This window comes from Metarhizium robertsii (genome assembly GCF_000187425.2).
Source record: "Metarhizium robertsii ARSEF 23 chromosome Unknown MAA_Scf_11, whole genome shotgun sequence".
NCBI classification, from domain to species: domain Eukaryota; kingdom Fungi; phylum Ascomycota; class Sordariomycetes; order Hypocreales; family Clavicipitaceae; genus Metarhizium; species Metarhizium robertsii.
In genome coordinates, this window is record NW_011942151.1 from 184,431 (window position 1) to 200,978 (window position 16,548).

At 49.7% G+C, this 16,548-nt stretch overlaps 7 protein-coding genes across 7 annotated transcripts; 3 read left to right on the plus strand and 4 right to left on the minus strand.

The window, feature by feature from the left end:
- Positions 1 to 122: 122 nt before the first annotated feature.
- Positions 123 to 1,424, minus strand: MAA_11607 (uncharacterized protein; the record flags this gene model as incomplete). The annotated part of the gene is made up of 3 exons (XM_011412522.1): positions 123 to 472; positions 546 to 609; positions 669 to 1,424. The coding sequence occupies 3 exons, from the start codon at positions 1,422 to 1,424 to the stop codon at positions 123 to 125; spliced, it is 1,170 nt and encodes a 389-aa protein (XP_011410824.1).
- A 2,699-nt stretch (positions 1,425 to 4,123) lies between these two features.
- MAA_06597 (uncharacterized protein) lies at positions 4,124 to 5,049 on the minus strand (the record flags this gene model as incomplete). Its single annotated transcript, XM_007824595.2, has 2 exons — positions 4,124 to 4,741; positions 4,852 to 5,049. 2 exons carry the CDS (start codon positions 5,047 to 5,049, stop codon positions 4,124 to 4,126), a joined length of 816 nt encoding a protein of 271 aa, XP_007822786.2.
- A 620-nt stretch (positions 5,050 to 5,669) lies between these two features.
- MAA_06598 (uncharacterized protein) lies at positions 5,670 to 6,081 on the plus strand (the record flags this gene model as incomplete). Its single annotated transcript, XM_007824596.1, has 2 exons — positions 5,670 to 5,762; positions 5,815 to 6,081. The coding sequence occupies 2 exons, from the start codon at positions 5,670 to 5,672 to the stop codon at positions 6,079 to 6,081; spliced, it is 360 nt and encodes a 119-aa protein (XP_007822787.1).
- Positions 6,082 to 7,931: 1,850 nt separating this feature from the next.
- Positions 7,932 to 8,653, plus strand: MAA_06599 (uncharacterized protein; the record flags this gene model as incomplete). Its single annotated transcript, XM_007824597.1, has 3 exons — positions 7,932 to 8,198; positions 8,268 to 8,370; positions 8,439 to 8,653. The coding sequence occupies 3 exons, from the start codon at positions 7,932 to 7,934 to the stop codon at positions 8,651 to 8,653; spliced, it is 585 nt and encodes a 194-aa protein (XP_007822788.1).
- Positions 8,654 to 8,716: 63 nt separating this feature from the next.
- Positions 8,717 to 9,600, minus strand: MAA_06600 (uncharacterized protein; the record flags this gene model as incomplete). The annotated part of the gene is made up of 4 exons (XM_007824598.2): positions 8,717 to 9,001; positions 9,068 to 9,288; positions 9,341 to 9,376; positions 9,441 to 9,600. 4 exons carry the CDS (start codon positions 9,598 to 9,600, stop codon positions 8,717 to 8,719), a joined length of 702 nt encoding a protein of 233 aa, XP_007822789.2.
- Positions 9,601 to 10,412: 812 nt separating this feature from the next.
- MAA_06601 (Kinesin, motor domain protein) lies at positions 10,413 to 12,450 on the plus strand (the record flags this gene model as incomplete). The annotated part of the gene is made up of 3 exons (XM_007824599.1): positions 10,413 to 10,679; positions 10,802 to 11,713; positions 11,788 to 12,450. 3 exons carry the CDS (start codon positions 10,413 to 10,415, stop codon positions 12,448 to 12,450), a joined length of 1,842 nt encoding a protein of 613 aa, XP_007822790.1.
- Positions 12,451 to 13,393: 943 nt separating this feature from the next.
- MAA_06602 (uncharacterized protein) lies at positions 13,394 to 16,051 on the minus strand (the record flags this gene model as incomplete). The annotated part of the gene is made up of 3 exons (XM_007824600.1): positions 13,394 to 13,909; positions 13,971 to 15,658; positions 15,721 to 16,051. The coding sequence occupies 3 exons, from the start codon at positions 16,049 to 16,051 to the stop codon at positions 13,394 to 13,396; spliced, it is 2,535 nt and encodes an 844-aa protein (XP_007822791.1).
- Positions 16,052 to 16,548: the final 497 nt, after the last annotated feature.

Sequence of the window (16,548 nt, forward strand, 5' to 3'; positions counted from 1 at the left end):
TTCCACCGGGAACGGTTCTCGCATTCACAAACACAGAACGTTTCACATAAAAGAAGTTTTGGCTTATACCCCCGTGGCCGTTGGTCCCATTTAGGAAATAAAGGTTTAGGTAACCATCAATTTTACGTTCCTACTACCCTTGTGAACCTCGTAGAAGGTGCAGCGTTGGGTTCAAAATCTTCCATGTTTAAATCTGGAAACACCTTCTGCATCTTACGCGCCAAATATTGTGACCAAAGCCCTTGAACTGAACGGAACGTGGTCCCAGCCCAGCGCTGTTTCGCGGACACAATCTCCTCCTCCGACAGCGGGGTCAAGTGATGTAGCGGTAAACGCACCATCTTGGCATTCCATGCAAAGTCGAAAAAAAGGGGGAAAGAAAAGCGCGGCGCGTTGCCGGGTCCGGGCCGGCAGACACGGTGGGGTCGGGATCGATATCGGCCATGTGTGAGTTGATCAAACATGTCGCCAACTAGAAGCGAGTCAGATTTGCGTTGGTAGAATGCTATGTATGGTACGGGTGGAAAATTGCGGCTTGGGCTTACTGTTCACGATGAAACAGTCCTCAAGAACTGGAACATCTACCCACTTATCCGAGGGCGATAGGATCTAGACCAAGGGTTAGATAGAGTTGTCATGTCATGTTGGAGCATGTCATGCTCGCTCACCTGGAGGCCGGGTGAGTCCACTTTCAGAATGGTGAGGAAACCAAAGTCTATAGCTATAATGAGCGCGTCCCGAGTGTACTTGAGTCGTGAGACCGCCTTACCAGTATGTTCGCCGATACCGAAACTCTGCTCACCAGTCCCATCCCTTGACTTCTCCCTGTCTCCTACGCCAACAATCTTGTCCTGAAAAAGTTGCCCCTCCACCGCCTGATATTTGAAACACCGGAATAGCACAACGGGCTCCGGCTCTAGAAGTGTCTGGCGCAACTCGGCGCGACCCAACCCCAACGCCAACGAGAACATGTCTGTCAGCGTCTTGCCCAGCTCCGTAACTTGATCCACGTATTTCAGCACAGTAGGCCTCATCTCGGGGAGATCAAAGTCAGGAAATTGGTTACGTCCGTGCAGTGGGAGGCCGGCGAGTGGGTGGTCATCGGCGTGCTCAGGGCCTACGTAGAGACCTTCCTTCCAGTCGAGACGTCCGTGTGTGTGCTCGCCGCCGAGAGGCATGTAGCCACGCCAGGCAACGCCACCACTATGAACATCGAGTGCCATCTTGGATTCGAGTGGTAGGTCGAAGAAGGTACGTGACATGGAGACAAGTGATGACTGGACCTGGGGGGACACCCTCGTCTTCGTGATGAGAAAGAAGCCCCACGTCGACGCCGCATCGTGGATAGCACGAATGGCTTCCTGCGCAGGCAGTCCGTCGTTGTAGTAAGCCGTGAGGTCGATGATCGGAACTTGTTCGGTCATATTTGTCTGTTACTGTAACAAAGGCTCGTCTTGGGAGCGTGTCCAAGGTCCTTGGTTCTTGGAAGAACGGAAGGGAAGGGACAGGTAACCGATATATACTCTTGACATGATAGAAACAGAGATGCCTAAGGCCTTGAGTGGGGCTCGTGATCCTGTTGTGTAACCGTTAGGTACCTGTGCTCTTTATGACTTGTTCCGTGTAACAATGTGGCACATGCGTTCGGACCGGTCATAATGCGCGCACTTGTCAAATCAATGTAGAAGTACAGTAAATCAGGCCTCTAACGATCCTATACCCTTTGCGGTCAAAGGCATCGTGCAAGGATTCTACGGCGCCTCCTAAGCGGCGCGACGAGGACGAACAAGTCAACGCCAGAGCGGAGACAACACCAACAAGTTGGAAGTAATGAAAAGAATTGGAGAAGGCCTGGGACTTGCACAAGTTTCGATCCTAGCTCTTGGAATCTCATGACATCAAGCAAGATGGTATTTTCAGCCTAATTCCAGGCAATCATCAGAATGGCCGAGGGCGTTGGCATCTTTCAGGTAATAGGGTGACTTGTAAGCAAATCATTGCATGATTGCTGGCTCAGTATCTCCTGTGAAGCGGGTCAAAAGGGACGTGTACATGAAGGCCACGGAATCCCTTTGGAGTATTGGAGGCATTTAGTGATATTTTTCTTGCTTACACGCTCAGGACAACTCAGGGAGCTGCTCAGGTATGCCCAGGTTGGATCAGGGGATACTCAGCAAGGCTCACTGAGGCTCAGGAAGCGCTCAGGTTAAAGCAGCCACAGCTTAGGAACTCTTTCGAGAAAGGAAACTGGGTCCGTCTTGATTAATATTCTGTTCTATACTGTAACAGAAAATACATATGTAGCTTATATACTTTTCACGAGAGTATTTCGTTGGCGAGGACGCTTGAAGTTGTAAGGTAAAGCACTATTTTCGGAACGAGCGGGAACTATTCTCGCAGCTAAATCATGTGATGGTGGTTCATCAGAAGATGAATCGACGATGGCGATGCTATTAGAAGCAGCAACCGCATTATGTAGGCATTCTCCAAGCCAAAAACATGAATTTTGAACAACTCGTATTCAGCCCCGGCCTTATACAATGATCCTAGACTCTAATACTTTAGCGGGTGGGAGAGTCTTGTGCTGATATGTCTTTGCACACGTCTCGCGGATAAGAGCTATTTGAGCTTCTGAACTGGGAGCTGTGAGATGGCTTGAATGGCCATCTCGGTTGACGCCTCTCTGGCGAATTAACACTCAATGTGGTCTCCGTCGGCAATGGCATCACCGAGTCTCTTCATCACAACAGCCGCCACACCTCAGCTTGACGAGCATACCCACCCGCATCCGCATCCCACATGCGTGATCGGCGCGTGGGGGAGACCAGATTCAACTTGCTCTCATATACAAGTACTCTAGGTCTCAAAATACCCTGCCGCCGGCACGCCACTGTGAGTTGCGACTCGCCTGCTCTGGGAGCCTGCACCGCATGATGGACCGCGATTAGGGACGATGAGCAGGCGGTATCAACTGTCATGCTCGGGTCGTGCCAGTCAAAAAGTACGGCATTCAATTTGGCATGATGGAAAGGCTAGTCCCGGTGCCGAAATCCATGAGTAGAGAGTTTAGATTCTGTAGAAATGGTCAGCGTATTCGACACCCATGACGGCCCCCTAGATGATTGTATCCGATCCGCAAAGCCCCAGTGCCTCCTATTGTGTGCCCAACAGGCAAACGTCGTCCTGCACCAAAAACAACTAACATGCGTGGCTGGTACGCTGGAGAACATGTTGGAATCGTCCTCGACGATAGTGCTCAGATACCATTTCAAAGACTTCTTGGCGGCCACTGTCAATGACTTTGTTGGGTTATTCTAGAATCTAGATTAGTCGCTCACTGGCCAAATACGACGAATCATGCATGGTCGGTTCGTGTATGACGAACAACAAGTCGCCATATGACGGTATTCCGTGTTGATGAAAGCTCCTACTGCCGCACCACATGCTGAACCAACGCCAGCCCATGTGCCACGATCCATTGTTAGCTATGTAGGCTTTGATTTACTAGTTGGCCCTGCTTGGCGATGAAGACTTCTCGAAGGGCGGCGGAGTTTACGTGCCCATCCTGCGAGGGAGTGGTTAGGGTAGATGTCGTCTTTGGATGCGCCCCAGGGGAGGTGTTACACGGAAAAGGCCCAACAGATCGTGAAGCCCAACAAAGGGGCTTCGCCGATACAGGACTTGTTAGTTACACAGCCGGGACACGTGCCCGGGCAAGGTCCCTAGGCCTGGGCGTTCCTTTCATGTATATAAGACGGTCACCCTTCTCTTCCCCTCTTGTAGGAACTCAGGACCTTTGACATCCTACGAGATTATTATTGAATTGAGCCCCTTTCGCTCCAAGCCTTCACAATTGAACCCTTGTCACAGGAGGATCATGGAGAAGGCATAGGCGTAGTCAACATTCGTAGGGCTAATGAGGTTTGAAAGGCTGCTCTTTCGTCAACTCTGGCATTGGGCAATTGATAGCATGGAATAATTGTCTGTTGAAAGCTATTTAGGAGAGAGAAGCAAAGGTCAAGAGTCAGCGAGCATTTAATAGAAGCAAGTGTAATCGCAACAACACCAGCTTCCCAACCGGCTCTGACGAAGCCAATTTTTCTGGAAGACAGCGCCGAACAGTTCAGGGAATCGAGGTAGGCTTAATTTTCTCATCCCAGCCTGTGATGTCGTGTTCTGGCCGCCCAGCCCACTCCAGCAGCGCTTCATAGTCTCTACAGGTGTGTTGCACATCCAAATGCCCCAAAGCCTTTTTCCTCTCTTCTACCCATTTATATGGCATCGGCGCAACGTCACCACCACACATGAGCGTCTGCCGGAGTGAGTCAAAGCAATGGTCAATATGTTCCGGTGCAAGAATCGCCTCATTAATCACCGGATTCTGATCGAATCCTTTAGTGTGACCAAAGTAGATGTGGCGGATTGAATCCAGGCAGTGCATCTCGTGAAAGACGCTAATTAGAACTGGAAAGTGGTCTTCGTCACCATTCAGTGGAATCGTCTGGTTAACGAGCTGATCTGCCGAAGACTTGGGAATGCGTACTACCGTGCGTGGGTAGAGCGCCTTCCAGGCATCATCCGCAGCAGTCGAGTTTCCCATGTACTTGGTTTTCTGGCTACCAAATCCGCTGGTGAATAGCACTGTCTTGTACCGGATTGCTTCTTGGAGCGGTGCTAAATTGTTGGTGTGTGTTGTCAGTATCAAGGCCAATAATTCCCATTTCTCAAAATAGACATCTTTCTATGCAAATAAGAGAAAATAACCAACGTACAGTATAGAGATTCTGGAAATATAGGATTGGATGGGCCCCGAAGAGAATACATGGAAATCAGAAAACCCAACAAACACACGTTTAGAACGACGGAGCAAATGAGGACAGCGGTCCGGATAAGCCCGTACTTGGATGGTGCATCAAGTCTTGACCGGTGGGTTTTCTGGTCAAGGAAGCTGCCATTTTCACACAACAGGTGGTCTTCATCAGATGAAGAAGCCTTTTCGTATGAGTGATGGTTGCGAGAGGCAAAGATTTCATCGGCCGTAGACTTCATGGTCCTGAGAGTAAAACGCGACCAGAAGGGGTAATGGCCGTTAGAGACCATATTTTCTAATGAAATGTGTACGTGGTTCTAAGCCAGAATCATGAAACATGGAGAAATATGGAGTGAAGAGCAACAAATCGAATGGAAGCTGAGCACTTCTAGTCCACGGCTGGTCAACAGCTACCACCTGACCATGTGCTTGAAACATGTTATCTATCATTAATGTGCTTGATTCTTAATAGAGAAAATTCTGCATCTGTATGCTTACTTGTGTGTCTTAAATCTGCGCAATAATCATGCATAGTATTATTAAGCCACGCCGTTACTCGACAGGATGAGTGAGACATTGTGGCATCAGGGGAAGGGGTCTATACAGTGTAACTTTAGCTGTTGTAGGTCCTGCTTTGACTACTATCCAATGTGATATATTAATACAGCTCCATGTGGATTCCTGGAATTCATAATTTTGGAACTCCACTATCACTTCTAGTTATTACATTCTGGTATTCGTGCCGCGATAACCTTTTTGAAAGAAAAAAATCGAAATCAACACGGCTTTTAACTTGATACGGCATGCCTCACCTCTCCATATTATATCCCTGTTTGCTAATATATAATCTTTAGAAACAATGAAGCTCTTGGCTCAGGTTATTGCTGTCACAACCCTGGCAACATCGGCTCTGGGAGCCCCTGTCGTGGGAGCGGATAAATCCAACCTTGAGGTAGACTATTTCCCATGGAATGAATCGGTCTAATATTAACTCACCAATACAGGCTCGCAACCCACAAGGCTCTTTTATCTGGGATTGGGCCAAGAGCGAGGCGCACAAGAATGAAAAGAGAGCACCCCAAGGCTCGTTTATCTGGGACTGGGCCAAGAGCGAGGCGCACAAGAATGAAAAGAGAGCACCCCAAGGCTCGTTTATCTGGGACTGGGCCAAGAGCGAGGCGCACAAGAATGAAAAAAGAACACCCCAGGGCTCCTTTATCTGGGACTGGGCTGACGGGACGAGCGCTGATCATAAAAGCACTGAGGAATAGGCCGCGGCAGAGCGTGAGGCAGGTGGACTTTTTGTGTGGTGACTGCAGATGACCGATAAAGATTGCTAGGCGGATGTTGCGATTTGTTGAAGATTACAGGGGCCAAAACAGAAATGATGCTGACAATCGTAAGGGACATCACACGGGCTTCTTTTATCTTTCAATCGTAGAATGAGTGGGAGACTGTCGATTGCGGAAGGTTTTTTACAGATTTTATCCAAGGCTCTTATACTCTCGTTAAATTGTCTATGGCTGCTCGTTAGTACAAATGTCATTCATTATCTGGATTCCAAACTACCTACTGCTACACACAAGAAGCTACTTCACGCTCTACACGTTCAAAAACTTCATCATGGGAACGGTCCAAGCAGAACATAGCAAATACGAGTCAATGATATTTGCTTCCATGTAGCGTTCCAGGATCCAGGGATATACAAGACAGTATTTAGAGATTGAAATGGATTTTCTTGCCAGTTATCAGATGACTTTAGCCTGTCGATACTCCTAGTGCAACGACATGATCCCTTGAAAAAGTAGCCCAAGAGTTGACGATTGCATCTTCTTTGCTCTAACCCCTCGTATGGGACTACTGGCTCATGTGATACTGCGGCTACGAATATTACATGACGATTTTGCAGATTATGTATACTACCCGAGTTTGGTTGCTCAACATTTACCAGCTACCCGGTATACCGCGCCGTTGGACTGAGGCGCATAATGCTCGATGTCTGGCGTCGTCTACAAACCGGGGCCAGTAGTAGCCGCCGAGCTAGTTGTCAATATAGTCAGCTTGGACCGTTACAGTCTTGCTTTTGCTGATCTTATTATTACTCATTTCATGCCGGCACTTGCTTTTTGAGAATAGCCGATGCATGATTACGGGCAAGTTTTCAGTGTGTCATGGATGGTACAAACAAACGGCTTACACTTTGGTTGCTTGATGAGTCGCCTGAGACATCAATGGGCATTTCAATAGTGAAACACATTCAATGGCGGGGTGATCTCTATGCATGTGCAGCATTTCCCTCGAGAGTCCGAACCGGCGCCTGAATGTGCAGTAATCAGCAACATTTACGGCTCAAGCTGACCAATCAATGCCGCTTTCATTAGATAATGCTGCGTTTAAAAACGTAATCGACCAGACTTTTCTTTTTTTTTTGGTAGGACTACTGCGGAAGTCTCCCCGGATGGTAAAGCCCAGCTGCGTGCGATGTCACCATTCAAGAAAGGACGAGCATATGACATCGCTCAACTGTCAATGCTATCGACGGGGACCAGTATATGTCTCAGGGTTACCATGCTTTACACTAATGCTGTCATCACTACTGAGTGCTAGATTCCGGCCGTCGCGTAGCATTCCGCTGTGACGCCCAGAGCAACCTGCTATCCTGGCGAATGGGGCAACGACCGTAATGTAGAGATCGAACCTTCAATAGCAGCTCATTCTCTTGGTTTATCAGACTTTTTACCGTCTTGGCAAATTGCAGTCTCTTTTATACGTTATGTGGCATTCTCGATTACTAGGCCATCAAACCATGGAACAGGATAGGGCGGATGAGGGTCTTCTGCAGGACGAGGGACTTGACCGAGGTTTCTCTTTGAAGAAATACCCTCTGGTGGACGAATATGGACGGAGATGTATTAGCCTTACCTGGACGTGGATTATTCAGTCAGCCATGTTGGCGTGTTCTTTGACACTTTTTATCCTTTCCTGGTCTGGCAGGCCATCAGATGAGACCTGTGTACGAAAGTTATTTCCATATTGTGAGTCCAATAATTTTCTATTGAGCTGCAACGTGAATCCGTCACGCCCCTATATACATGGATATTTTGCTGACGGGGGGTTTGACATGATAGCACCAGCATTGGAGGCTGTTGAGTATCATGACGAGACCCTGCCCGGCGCCTTTCTACAACCCTCACCTTACCGTGGAACACCGACGCCCGATATCGACGCCCGTTGGGAGAAGCTCTGGGACTGGGGTGCGTTCAATGTACCCGAAGACAAAATTCCCCTCCTGAACAAATCAACGGACGATCCGTGGCATCACACGGACCCGAGTCATGGCGGCGGCGTGGCCGGACTCTTCTGGGGCTTTCATCAAATCCACTGCTTGGTAAGACGTCCCGAGGGAGACGGAGCATTGGCCTGGTTGAAACGCTAAGAATTACAAAATAAATGACAGGATCTCCTCCGTCAGATGTCCTATAAAGAGGAATACGAGAAATCTGGGCAGAGGCTACCGTCTATTCTCCGTGACCCCGAGGCACTTCGCCGAACGCATTTAGGTAAGCCAGGCCTCTTGTGACACGCCATCTGTCTTCCATGATTCTAACCTGAGACTGGCAACATATAGACCACTGCATCGAACTTATCCGTATGGACATGATGTGTCAAGCGGACGTGACGCCATATTTAGTCTTGGACCGCCCGGATGACTCGACGGGTGCATTAAACATTGACTTTTCTGTCTTTAAAAGGTGTCGGGATTTTGGCAAGGTTGCAAATTGGATGAAGGACCACATTGCCATATCAAGCGTGAGGGACAGCGAAGGTCATCACTCAAGATAGAGCAGTTACAAATTCTTTATCAAAGCTATTCTCCTTGGTCTTGGTCAGTCTCGGTATCTAATCCTAGCTTGAAAAATTCCTTTGTGGAGGGAAAAACCGAGCCTTGCGAGTGTGTGCCCAGTCTTTAATAGCATCAAAGTTGCGGCACTGCTTTGTGACGTTGAACTGAGGCTTAAAAACATCCCATTCCGGGTGCCATGTCACCGTCATTACCCCAACATCTGCGTGGCACAGAAGTGTTTGGAACAGATAGCTGAAGCAGTGATCTGCATGATCCTCCGGATCTATGGTGCTGCCGCCTGGCTTGCCGTTGTCGCGGTCCATAAAGAACGAGGTTCGAAGATGATTCTGCCCTTGAAGTGATTAGCAAGGACACCACTGTCTCTTTCTTGGCACCGAAATGGGAAAACTTACAAGACAATGCAACTGATGGAAAACTTCAATCATGACAGCGTAGCCGTCTTGAGGTCCGTACGCTCTTGCAGTGTGTCGTCCACCTGGAAGATTCTGCTTCTCCGCCTCACTTATTACACTGATGGTGTTCTCAATTTTGCCCTCCCAGACGATATCCACGTCCGGGTTATGGCGTGAGTAGGGGTCGATGCGGTCGCTATTTTTGTTTGTAGAAAAAGTCCCTACGGTTTGTTGGTGAGCGGGCTGTCATATTTGCTGGCGTAGGGTACATACATTCCTCCCACGTTATTGGTGCCCCGAGAAGTTTTTCTGCATAATGACAGTTAAATGCCTATGGGATGGCTAATAAAACCAGAATACTGATAAAACGAACCACTAAAGCATGGAGAGCAATTTTGTGTCTCCATGAAATACAAATTGAACAAGCCGACGGCGTAGATGGCCATCATGAACATGTGGAACACCCAGGGTAGCCACGCTCGAGTTGAAGAGCTGGCGCTGCCCGTCTTGTCCACGATTTCACTAGAATTCATGTCGACCTGGTCGACTTGGTGGTAAACTTTTGAAAACAACATTGATGCGGCAAACCTCTGATGAGTTGATAGCGCTGGACAATATTGTGTTCCAATAAGCCAAGGCTCAACTCTCTTACGACTCAACCACCAAGGTAGCAGATGGCTCTTGTCGCCGATCAGATTGCGGGATCACCGTCGATCCCGGTTGGCTTGGACCGCGGACCATGATGGATGCCCAGCTTCATCTCCCATTTCAGGTAAGCAGGTGACAGGGACTCGGTCCAAGACATGATCCTGCAGTCTGCCATTGATCGTCACGGGCATCTGCGTGATTACTTTGATTGGGACCCTGCTATCTGTACCGTTGCTACGAATGACGTTGGTGCGCGGTCCGCAGTGTCTTGGATGAAAGGTCTGGTGTGTCAGGCATGCATCGGGCATTGAAGTCTTCCATGTTGCCCGTGGTCACCTCGGCGGTGGTCTGTGGATGCCCGTGACATGTCACATTGATGTGCGCTTACCTGTTGCCAGTTGACCGAGCTCATTGCCCATGATTCACCCTCCTTTGCACTTCTGTGTCCAAGAAATCATGGTTCCCCGAACGGCAGTCATTTTGCAATACCAGAACAACATACGGAGTAGGCCAGCTGCCAAAGTCAGCGCGAACCAATCATCGACATCACACGCACGCAGAGATCCAGGTTAGCATGCCCCTTTCGGTGCAAGGTCACGTACTGACTGACACTTTCCACCAAAGGGCTTGAACATATTGACCTGGGACCTGGCTACCTTGGTACTTGATGTTGTGATCGTCTGGTTATCCTGGCAGGATGGAAAAGTTCTATCTTGAAAATGCCGACTTCTACCGAGCTCTGCTCAAATCACTCAACAAGACCTCGCCAGAGCCTCGCACGCCACAGCAGCTTGCTACCGAAACAACTAGTCCAGATGTCGTTGTTTGTGCTAGAATAAGGCCTTTGCTTGAAGAAGATGTTGCCGCGGGCTTTCCATGTGCCGTCTTCCCGCGTGTGGCGCGACCTGGCATCGTAGACATCCACGATCTCTATAATCATCCAAGGGGACGGCCCATTCTCAAGGTATGATGCCAAAGTTTCTCCTTGTGCCTTTACGAGGAAATTGTAATGAATACTGATTTGCGCCCTTGTTTCGTATGCACCAGTCCTCCACGTATCAGGTGGATCGAACCTTCACTTCGCAGGCAGACACGGGGGAGATTTACGACAGCCTGGTGGCTGACTTGGTTGCCTTTGCATCCAACGGGGGCGTTGGAACTCTCTTTGCCTACGGGCAAACCGGCTCCGGAAAGACCTTTACAATCAGTCACCTTGAGAAGCTTGTTGCCATGTCGTTGATGGAAGGAAACGACACAAGCCAGCGGCAAGTGCACATGACAATTATTGACCTTGCCGGAAACGCAGCCCATGATTTGCTCAACTCGCGTGAGCCAATATCAATTCTTGAAGACTCGTTTGGAGCCACACAGCTAGCAGGTGCAGTCGAGCACCAGGTACGGTGCCGGGATGACATGATGGAGCTGATTGAACGAGCTGCATCCTTTCGACGCACAGCGCCCACTCTAAAAAACGACTCATCGTCCCGGTCTCATGGCATTTGTCGAATACGTATTACAAACCCAGCGGCTGGCCCAGACTCAGCCGGGCTTCTGTATCTAATCGACCTAGCTGGCTCCGAGGCTGCGCGTGACGTTGCGACGCACGGCGCGGACCGCATGCGGGAAACCCGTGAGATCAACATGAGTTTATCAGTCTTGAAGGACTGTATCCGCAACAAGGCCGAGCTAGACGCTCTGGCGTCCGCGGGCCGTGGTCGGAAATCGAAGCAAAGGAAACCACGGATTCCCTTCCGACAGAGCGCGTTGACCAAGGTTCTGAAACATGTTTTTGAGCCTTCAGTTGACCGAGCTTGTAAAATGGTCGTTATAGCCTGTATAAACCCGAGCATTGCTGATGTTGGCCCGAGTAAAAATACGCTGCGATACGCGGAAATGTTGCGTGTTATGGTTCCGACGACTTCTGCCAAAGTGAACCAAAATCACGTGGATCCAATGACTTGGACCGATGAGCAGTTGAAGGAGTGGATTATCGACAAGGTGGGTTCCTGAACAAAACCCGGCTCTGTCGAGTATTGTGTGCTGACGACGCAACCATCTTTTCCACGAGCTAGTCGGATGCTTGTTCTGTTGGATCTGCTGGCGTGCCTTGGGCACAATCTCTGGCTCGACTCGTACGCCTGCCAAAAGCAGAGTTTGAAAACAAGTGCCCTGGCATGATTGGATTCAGCAGCGAGCAAGTGAATTCCATCAGATCAAAGTTGTGGCAGATGCACCTCGACTCCCTACACGGCAGCCCCGGGACCAGCCTCGACGACCCTGCTGGCCTTGACGGTGCCAATTTGCGTGGTCAGAGACCAACGAGCCGAATGTTGACTCGGGAGCTGAACGATCCCACTACCGTACCCCTGAGAAAACGCCTTCGTCCTGGCATGATTGTTAGTTGGAACCGGTCCCCCAGCTCTGATGCAGGTGCCAGTACATCGGAGGGATCTGGGATGGCTGTAATCCTTTGCCCTGTCCAGAATTTGGATGGCACCTTTACAGATGGCGCTGCAAATGTGGTGAACCCTACCCGGAGCGTAGAGACTGGCACACAGGCTCGAAACAGCCATGGCCAGGGGCGGTACTTGTGTGGACAACTGACTCCGGGACAGGTGCCGGAGAGCTACGAGTTGAGTTTGTGGCACCAGATTGTCATTGATGTCGATGCCATGGAGAAAGAGGTCATCATGGAGTATGATGCGCAAACTAGGTATTATTATGTCTCTTTGTAGAGCAAAAACAAAAAAAGAAAGCAATGCACGAGTCGACACACTATCACGCAGTGCAATACGGGTAATGTTTGGGTTCCGCTGACTGGCAGTGAGCGTTGATGAGTTGTACTCATCCCTTCATGACTGCCAATCATATTGTGGTCTTCGTCTCAGTCTCTAGGAGCCTATAAGGGTTATCTACCAGGTTGTCGGTTGAAAGAGTGGCGGTATATAGTCGCACGATGCGTGTACAGACGGTCTACTTTTCTAGTCTCTTACTGTCCTTGGCTTAGTACAGCCCAATACTGTTTTAGATTTTACGCTTGCACGATACTTGTATCATGCGTGTAATTTCATTTGACTACAGAGCGAAACAACCAAAAATTAATATAGTCGCACTGTATTGCTCAAGTCATGTGCGAGTCGTGGGTCTCGTCATTATTCCTGTGGTTTTCAGCGCCAAACTAGTAACCCCTGTTAAACACAGAGATATCAATAGCTCACTGTATTTCTGCATTATTGGTCTCTGGTACGGGATAGGTGGGATTTGCCTTGTTGAAGAATGCTGCATCAGTCATGACATGGCTGTCCTTGGCGTTCGTGAGGGTTAGGGTTAGTGTCATTTGACAGAACTCAGTCACTTCACGTCAATAAATTAGAAGCGATCTCATACAGTGTTTCTCGGCCTTAGTCGCAAGTGACAGCATGTATTGTCTGCCTAGAGCCTCAAGATAAGATTCCATAAGCCCGCGCCTCGTGGGATGGCAAACTGCCACACTGCGGCCAGAAACGGCAGCGAGCAAGGCGTTTGGCGATGAACATTGAGGCATTTGCTCCCGGGCGTAATAAACTTGACTCATCATTCATACAGCTGATCAAACACCAAATGGTATTTGCATGGCTGCTGTAGTGGTGACCAAAACCGAGTACGAACAGAACCTGAACCTGAACTAGTCGGGGCTTCTCACTGCATGTGGCAATCCTCTTCGGCTCCTCCTCTACCGGAACCCCTGCCGGCTTGACTCTCTCTCTTGAGCTTCTTCATCAGAGTATCCAGCCTCCACGGGTCCAAAAATTCTTCAAAATCCGCATCTTTCAGCTCCTCCGGCTCAACCTCCGTCTCAACTTGCTCCTTGACAGCTCGTCCATGTCCGTCTTCCAAGAATTTGCGCATAAGCTTTGCGGCGGCATCGATCCCGGCATCCACAGCCTCTCCCTTTTCGTCGCTTGTCAGGCCTTTTTGGCCTGCAGCAGTGGAGAAGACGTAGCCGACCACGTAAGGCAGCTTGTCTTCTGTGGGTATGTACTGGAGGAATCGAGCCCCCCATAGTCGGGTAAACTCTTCTTTCAACTCAGTGAGGAAACTCCACACCGAGCGGTGCATGGTGAAGTAGTTGAAGCGAATGTCGGGGATCTCGGCGTGTATGTTGAGGGCAAGCTTGCGGATAAGAGCAGCAGGGGGGAGCGACACCGAGTCAATCTATTGTCAAGTGTCAGCAACAACTTTTTAGCATTGTAATTCACCCTTATTTAAGACTCACAGGCTCATCCTTGGCTTTTCCCTTGGTCTCTGGCTGGATATGCCCTTTGCCGTCCATGGTCTCATGGCGGCGACCCTCAATCAAGATGCCTTCAATCAAGTCAGACGACAAGGGGAGACGTTCGCCGATCGGCGCGAGACGACGGTTAATCACCAAAGACACCCAACCATTGAACTTCATGTTGCGCCTGTTTGCGGTGTTGACATTGACTTTGCCCTTGCGCTTGGTTGGCGCCCAGTTACTGACCGACACGCCGAGGCAAAGACAGTAATTCTTAAAATAGGCTTCGCGGTTCTTGGGTGGATCGCCGACAAAGAATGCCGAGTCACCCTGCATCTTCCAAAATGTTTCGACGTCTTCCCATGCCAACTGGTCCGAAAGAAGTTTCTCCTGGCGAAGAGCCTGGTACAGCTGCGTCGTACACATGACTGCTCCCGGGGTTGCGGCGTATGCTACGCCCGAGAGGTGTAGATTCACGCGCATATTATGGAGCAGGAGGCCGCAGTGAATCGGATTACGACGCAGAAACCTCCATGCCGGGGGCATGGTCCCAGACAACTGCCCCAATTTGACCATTTGGATGCGGCATGCCCGAATCGGATCCTTGTCCCACTTTGTTGCAGCTTTGAGGACCCGGCTGCGTTCCAGCGAGCTGGGGACATTGAGCATTGCCTTCTTGATCTTGAGGCTTTCCTGTTTCATCTCGTCAAAGCCGCGGCCGCAGTTTGGCCCGAGGGACTGTAGGACATCAAGATAAATTTGCGCAGCCCAGGATAACCACAGGGGGGTATCCCCGTCGGGATCCCTCATGAGAGCACCAATGCCACGGATCAGTTCGTCTTCAACTGCTCCCGTTCCCATATTCGAGGAGAGGAAATGCAGGTCGGGCAGGATCTCGAGCATTGCATTCTTATCCTGATCCCACTTTGCGCGGTTGGTCTTGCCCTTGGCACCAAGCTCTTCATCATACCAGCCGAACTTGCCGTTGTAGTAGTTGATGACGACGGTGGGCGAAGTGCCAGTTGCATAACTAGTGAGAAGAGTGCTGGTGGTTGCCAGACAGAGCTGGGCCAAATCGTAGGCTTGCAAGTTATAAGCATCACCTGGCTGCTTGTCACCTGCATCAATGCCATATAAATTGCACAATCCCATGAAGTACGTGGTGGCAAGTTCACCTGCTTCGCCGTCGTGCTTGCGGATTATGGGTGCGATTTCGTCTTCCATGCTGCGAGCGAGCTCAAAAGCCATGTTGGTTGCAACAGCGGCGGCCGCCAGATCGAGACGATTTGCTTCGTAATCCGCCCACAGCGACTTGATCTCTTGCCTGAGGCGGCTATAGTCACCCAAAAGAGTGACAAGAGCAAAGATGGCGTCTTCCATGGACTCGTCCTGTTCGACAGTATACTCCAAGACGGTTGCGGACTTGGGAGCAACATCTGGAGCGTTCAAGAATGATTCGGATGGTGCGTAGACTTGGAGAACGTCAAACATGTTCTTGAAAGCCTCCTGAGATTTCTCGCCAGCCTTTTCAGCCGCTTCGTCGGCGTTGAAGCTGCCCGTCTCCATGAGGGGTTTCAGACAGTTGCGAACTTTTTCAAGTACGCCGACAAAGAAAGAGTGTCGTTCATCTGAGCCGGGCTCGATTTCGGCTCCACTGTCAAGAAGCCGTTTCAAAAAGTTCTTGCGCACTGTCGACAGAAATATTAGTTTGCTGCATACAAATGAGGGCCGTGACATTCAATTCAAGTACCCCAGATAACGCGCTCAAGGGCCACACTCAAGTCATGGGGAACCTTGACGGAATCTAACTTGGCGATATGGCTTGCCATGGGTTCAAAATCCCTGACCCTGATGATGCGAGAAGTCTTGTTGGCCAAGTTGCCTGGCTGAGGCTGGCCTGAAGCTTTAGCTTGTTTCCGAGCCTTGCCCTTCACTCTACCTGACTTGGCCAGTACATTGTTGGAGCTTGAAGCATTGTCTTGATAACCGTTGGCGTTGGCCGTTGTGGCCAGCCAGTTGGCTACAGAATCCGTGTCAGCTTTGTACTGTTGATAAATACTCTTCAGAGACGAGGGTAACATGTTGGGCGATGGTCGTGAGTGGTGCGAGGGGTGAAGTGCTCGAAGCAATGTCGACTTTTGCTTGGGGCACGTTGACCCAAGGGACCCTTGAATTATATGTTGTCAAAAAGATACTTGACTTGACTTGACATATATCCCCTCTGGTGTGTTAAGGCTCCAGTAAGGTAAGTATTTGTAGGGATGTGTATCCAGTGAGAAGACTTAAAGGGTATATATATCTACTAGTAAATTAGGTGACAGTAAAGGTTACTATAACAGGCTTAATACAAATCACTACTTCATAATATACCAAAATTTAGGGTGCTGTTAAAGTCATCCGAGGTTGCTAGCGGCTTACAAGGGTGTTGTGGAGCCCGTGACCCCACTGGAGCCTTAACACACCAGAGGGGATATGTACCTAGCCCCGCTTCCTCCCGCAATACGCACTGCTCTAACAGATCTTATATTCTAGGCCTACTAGGCCTGTTAAGTGGATAAGCGGGGGATCAAGTGTTATT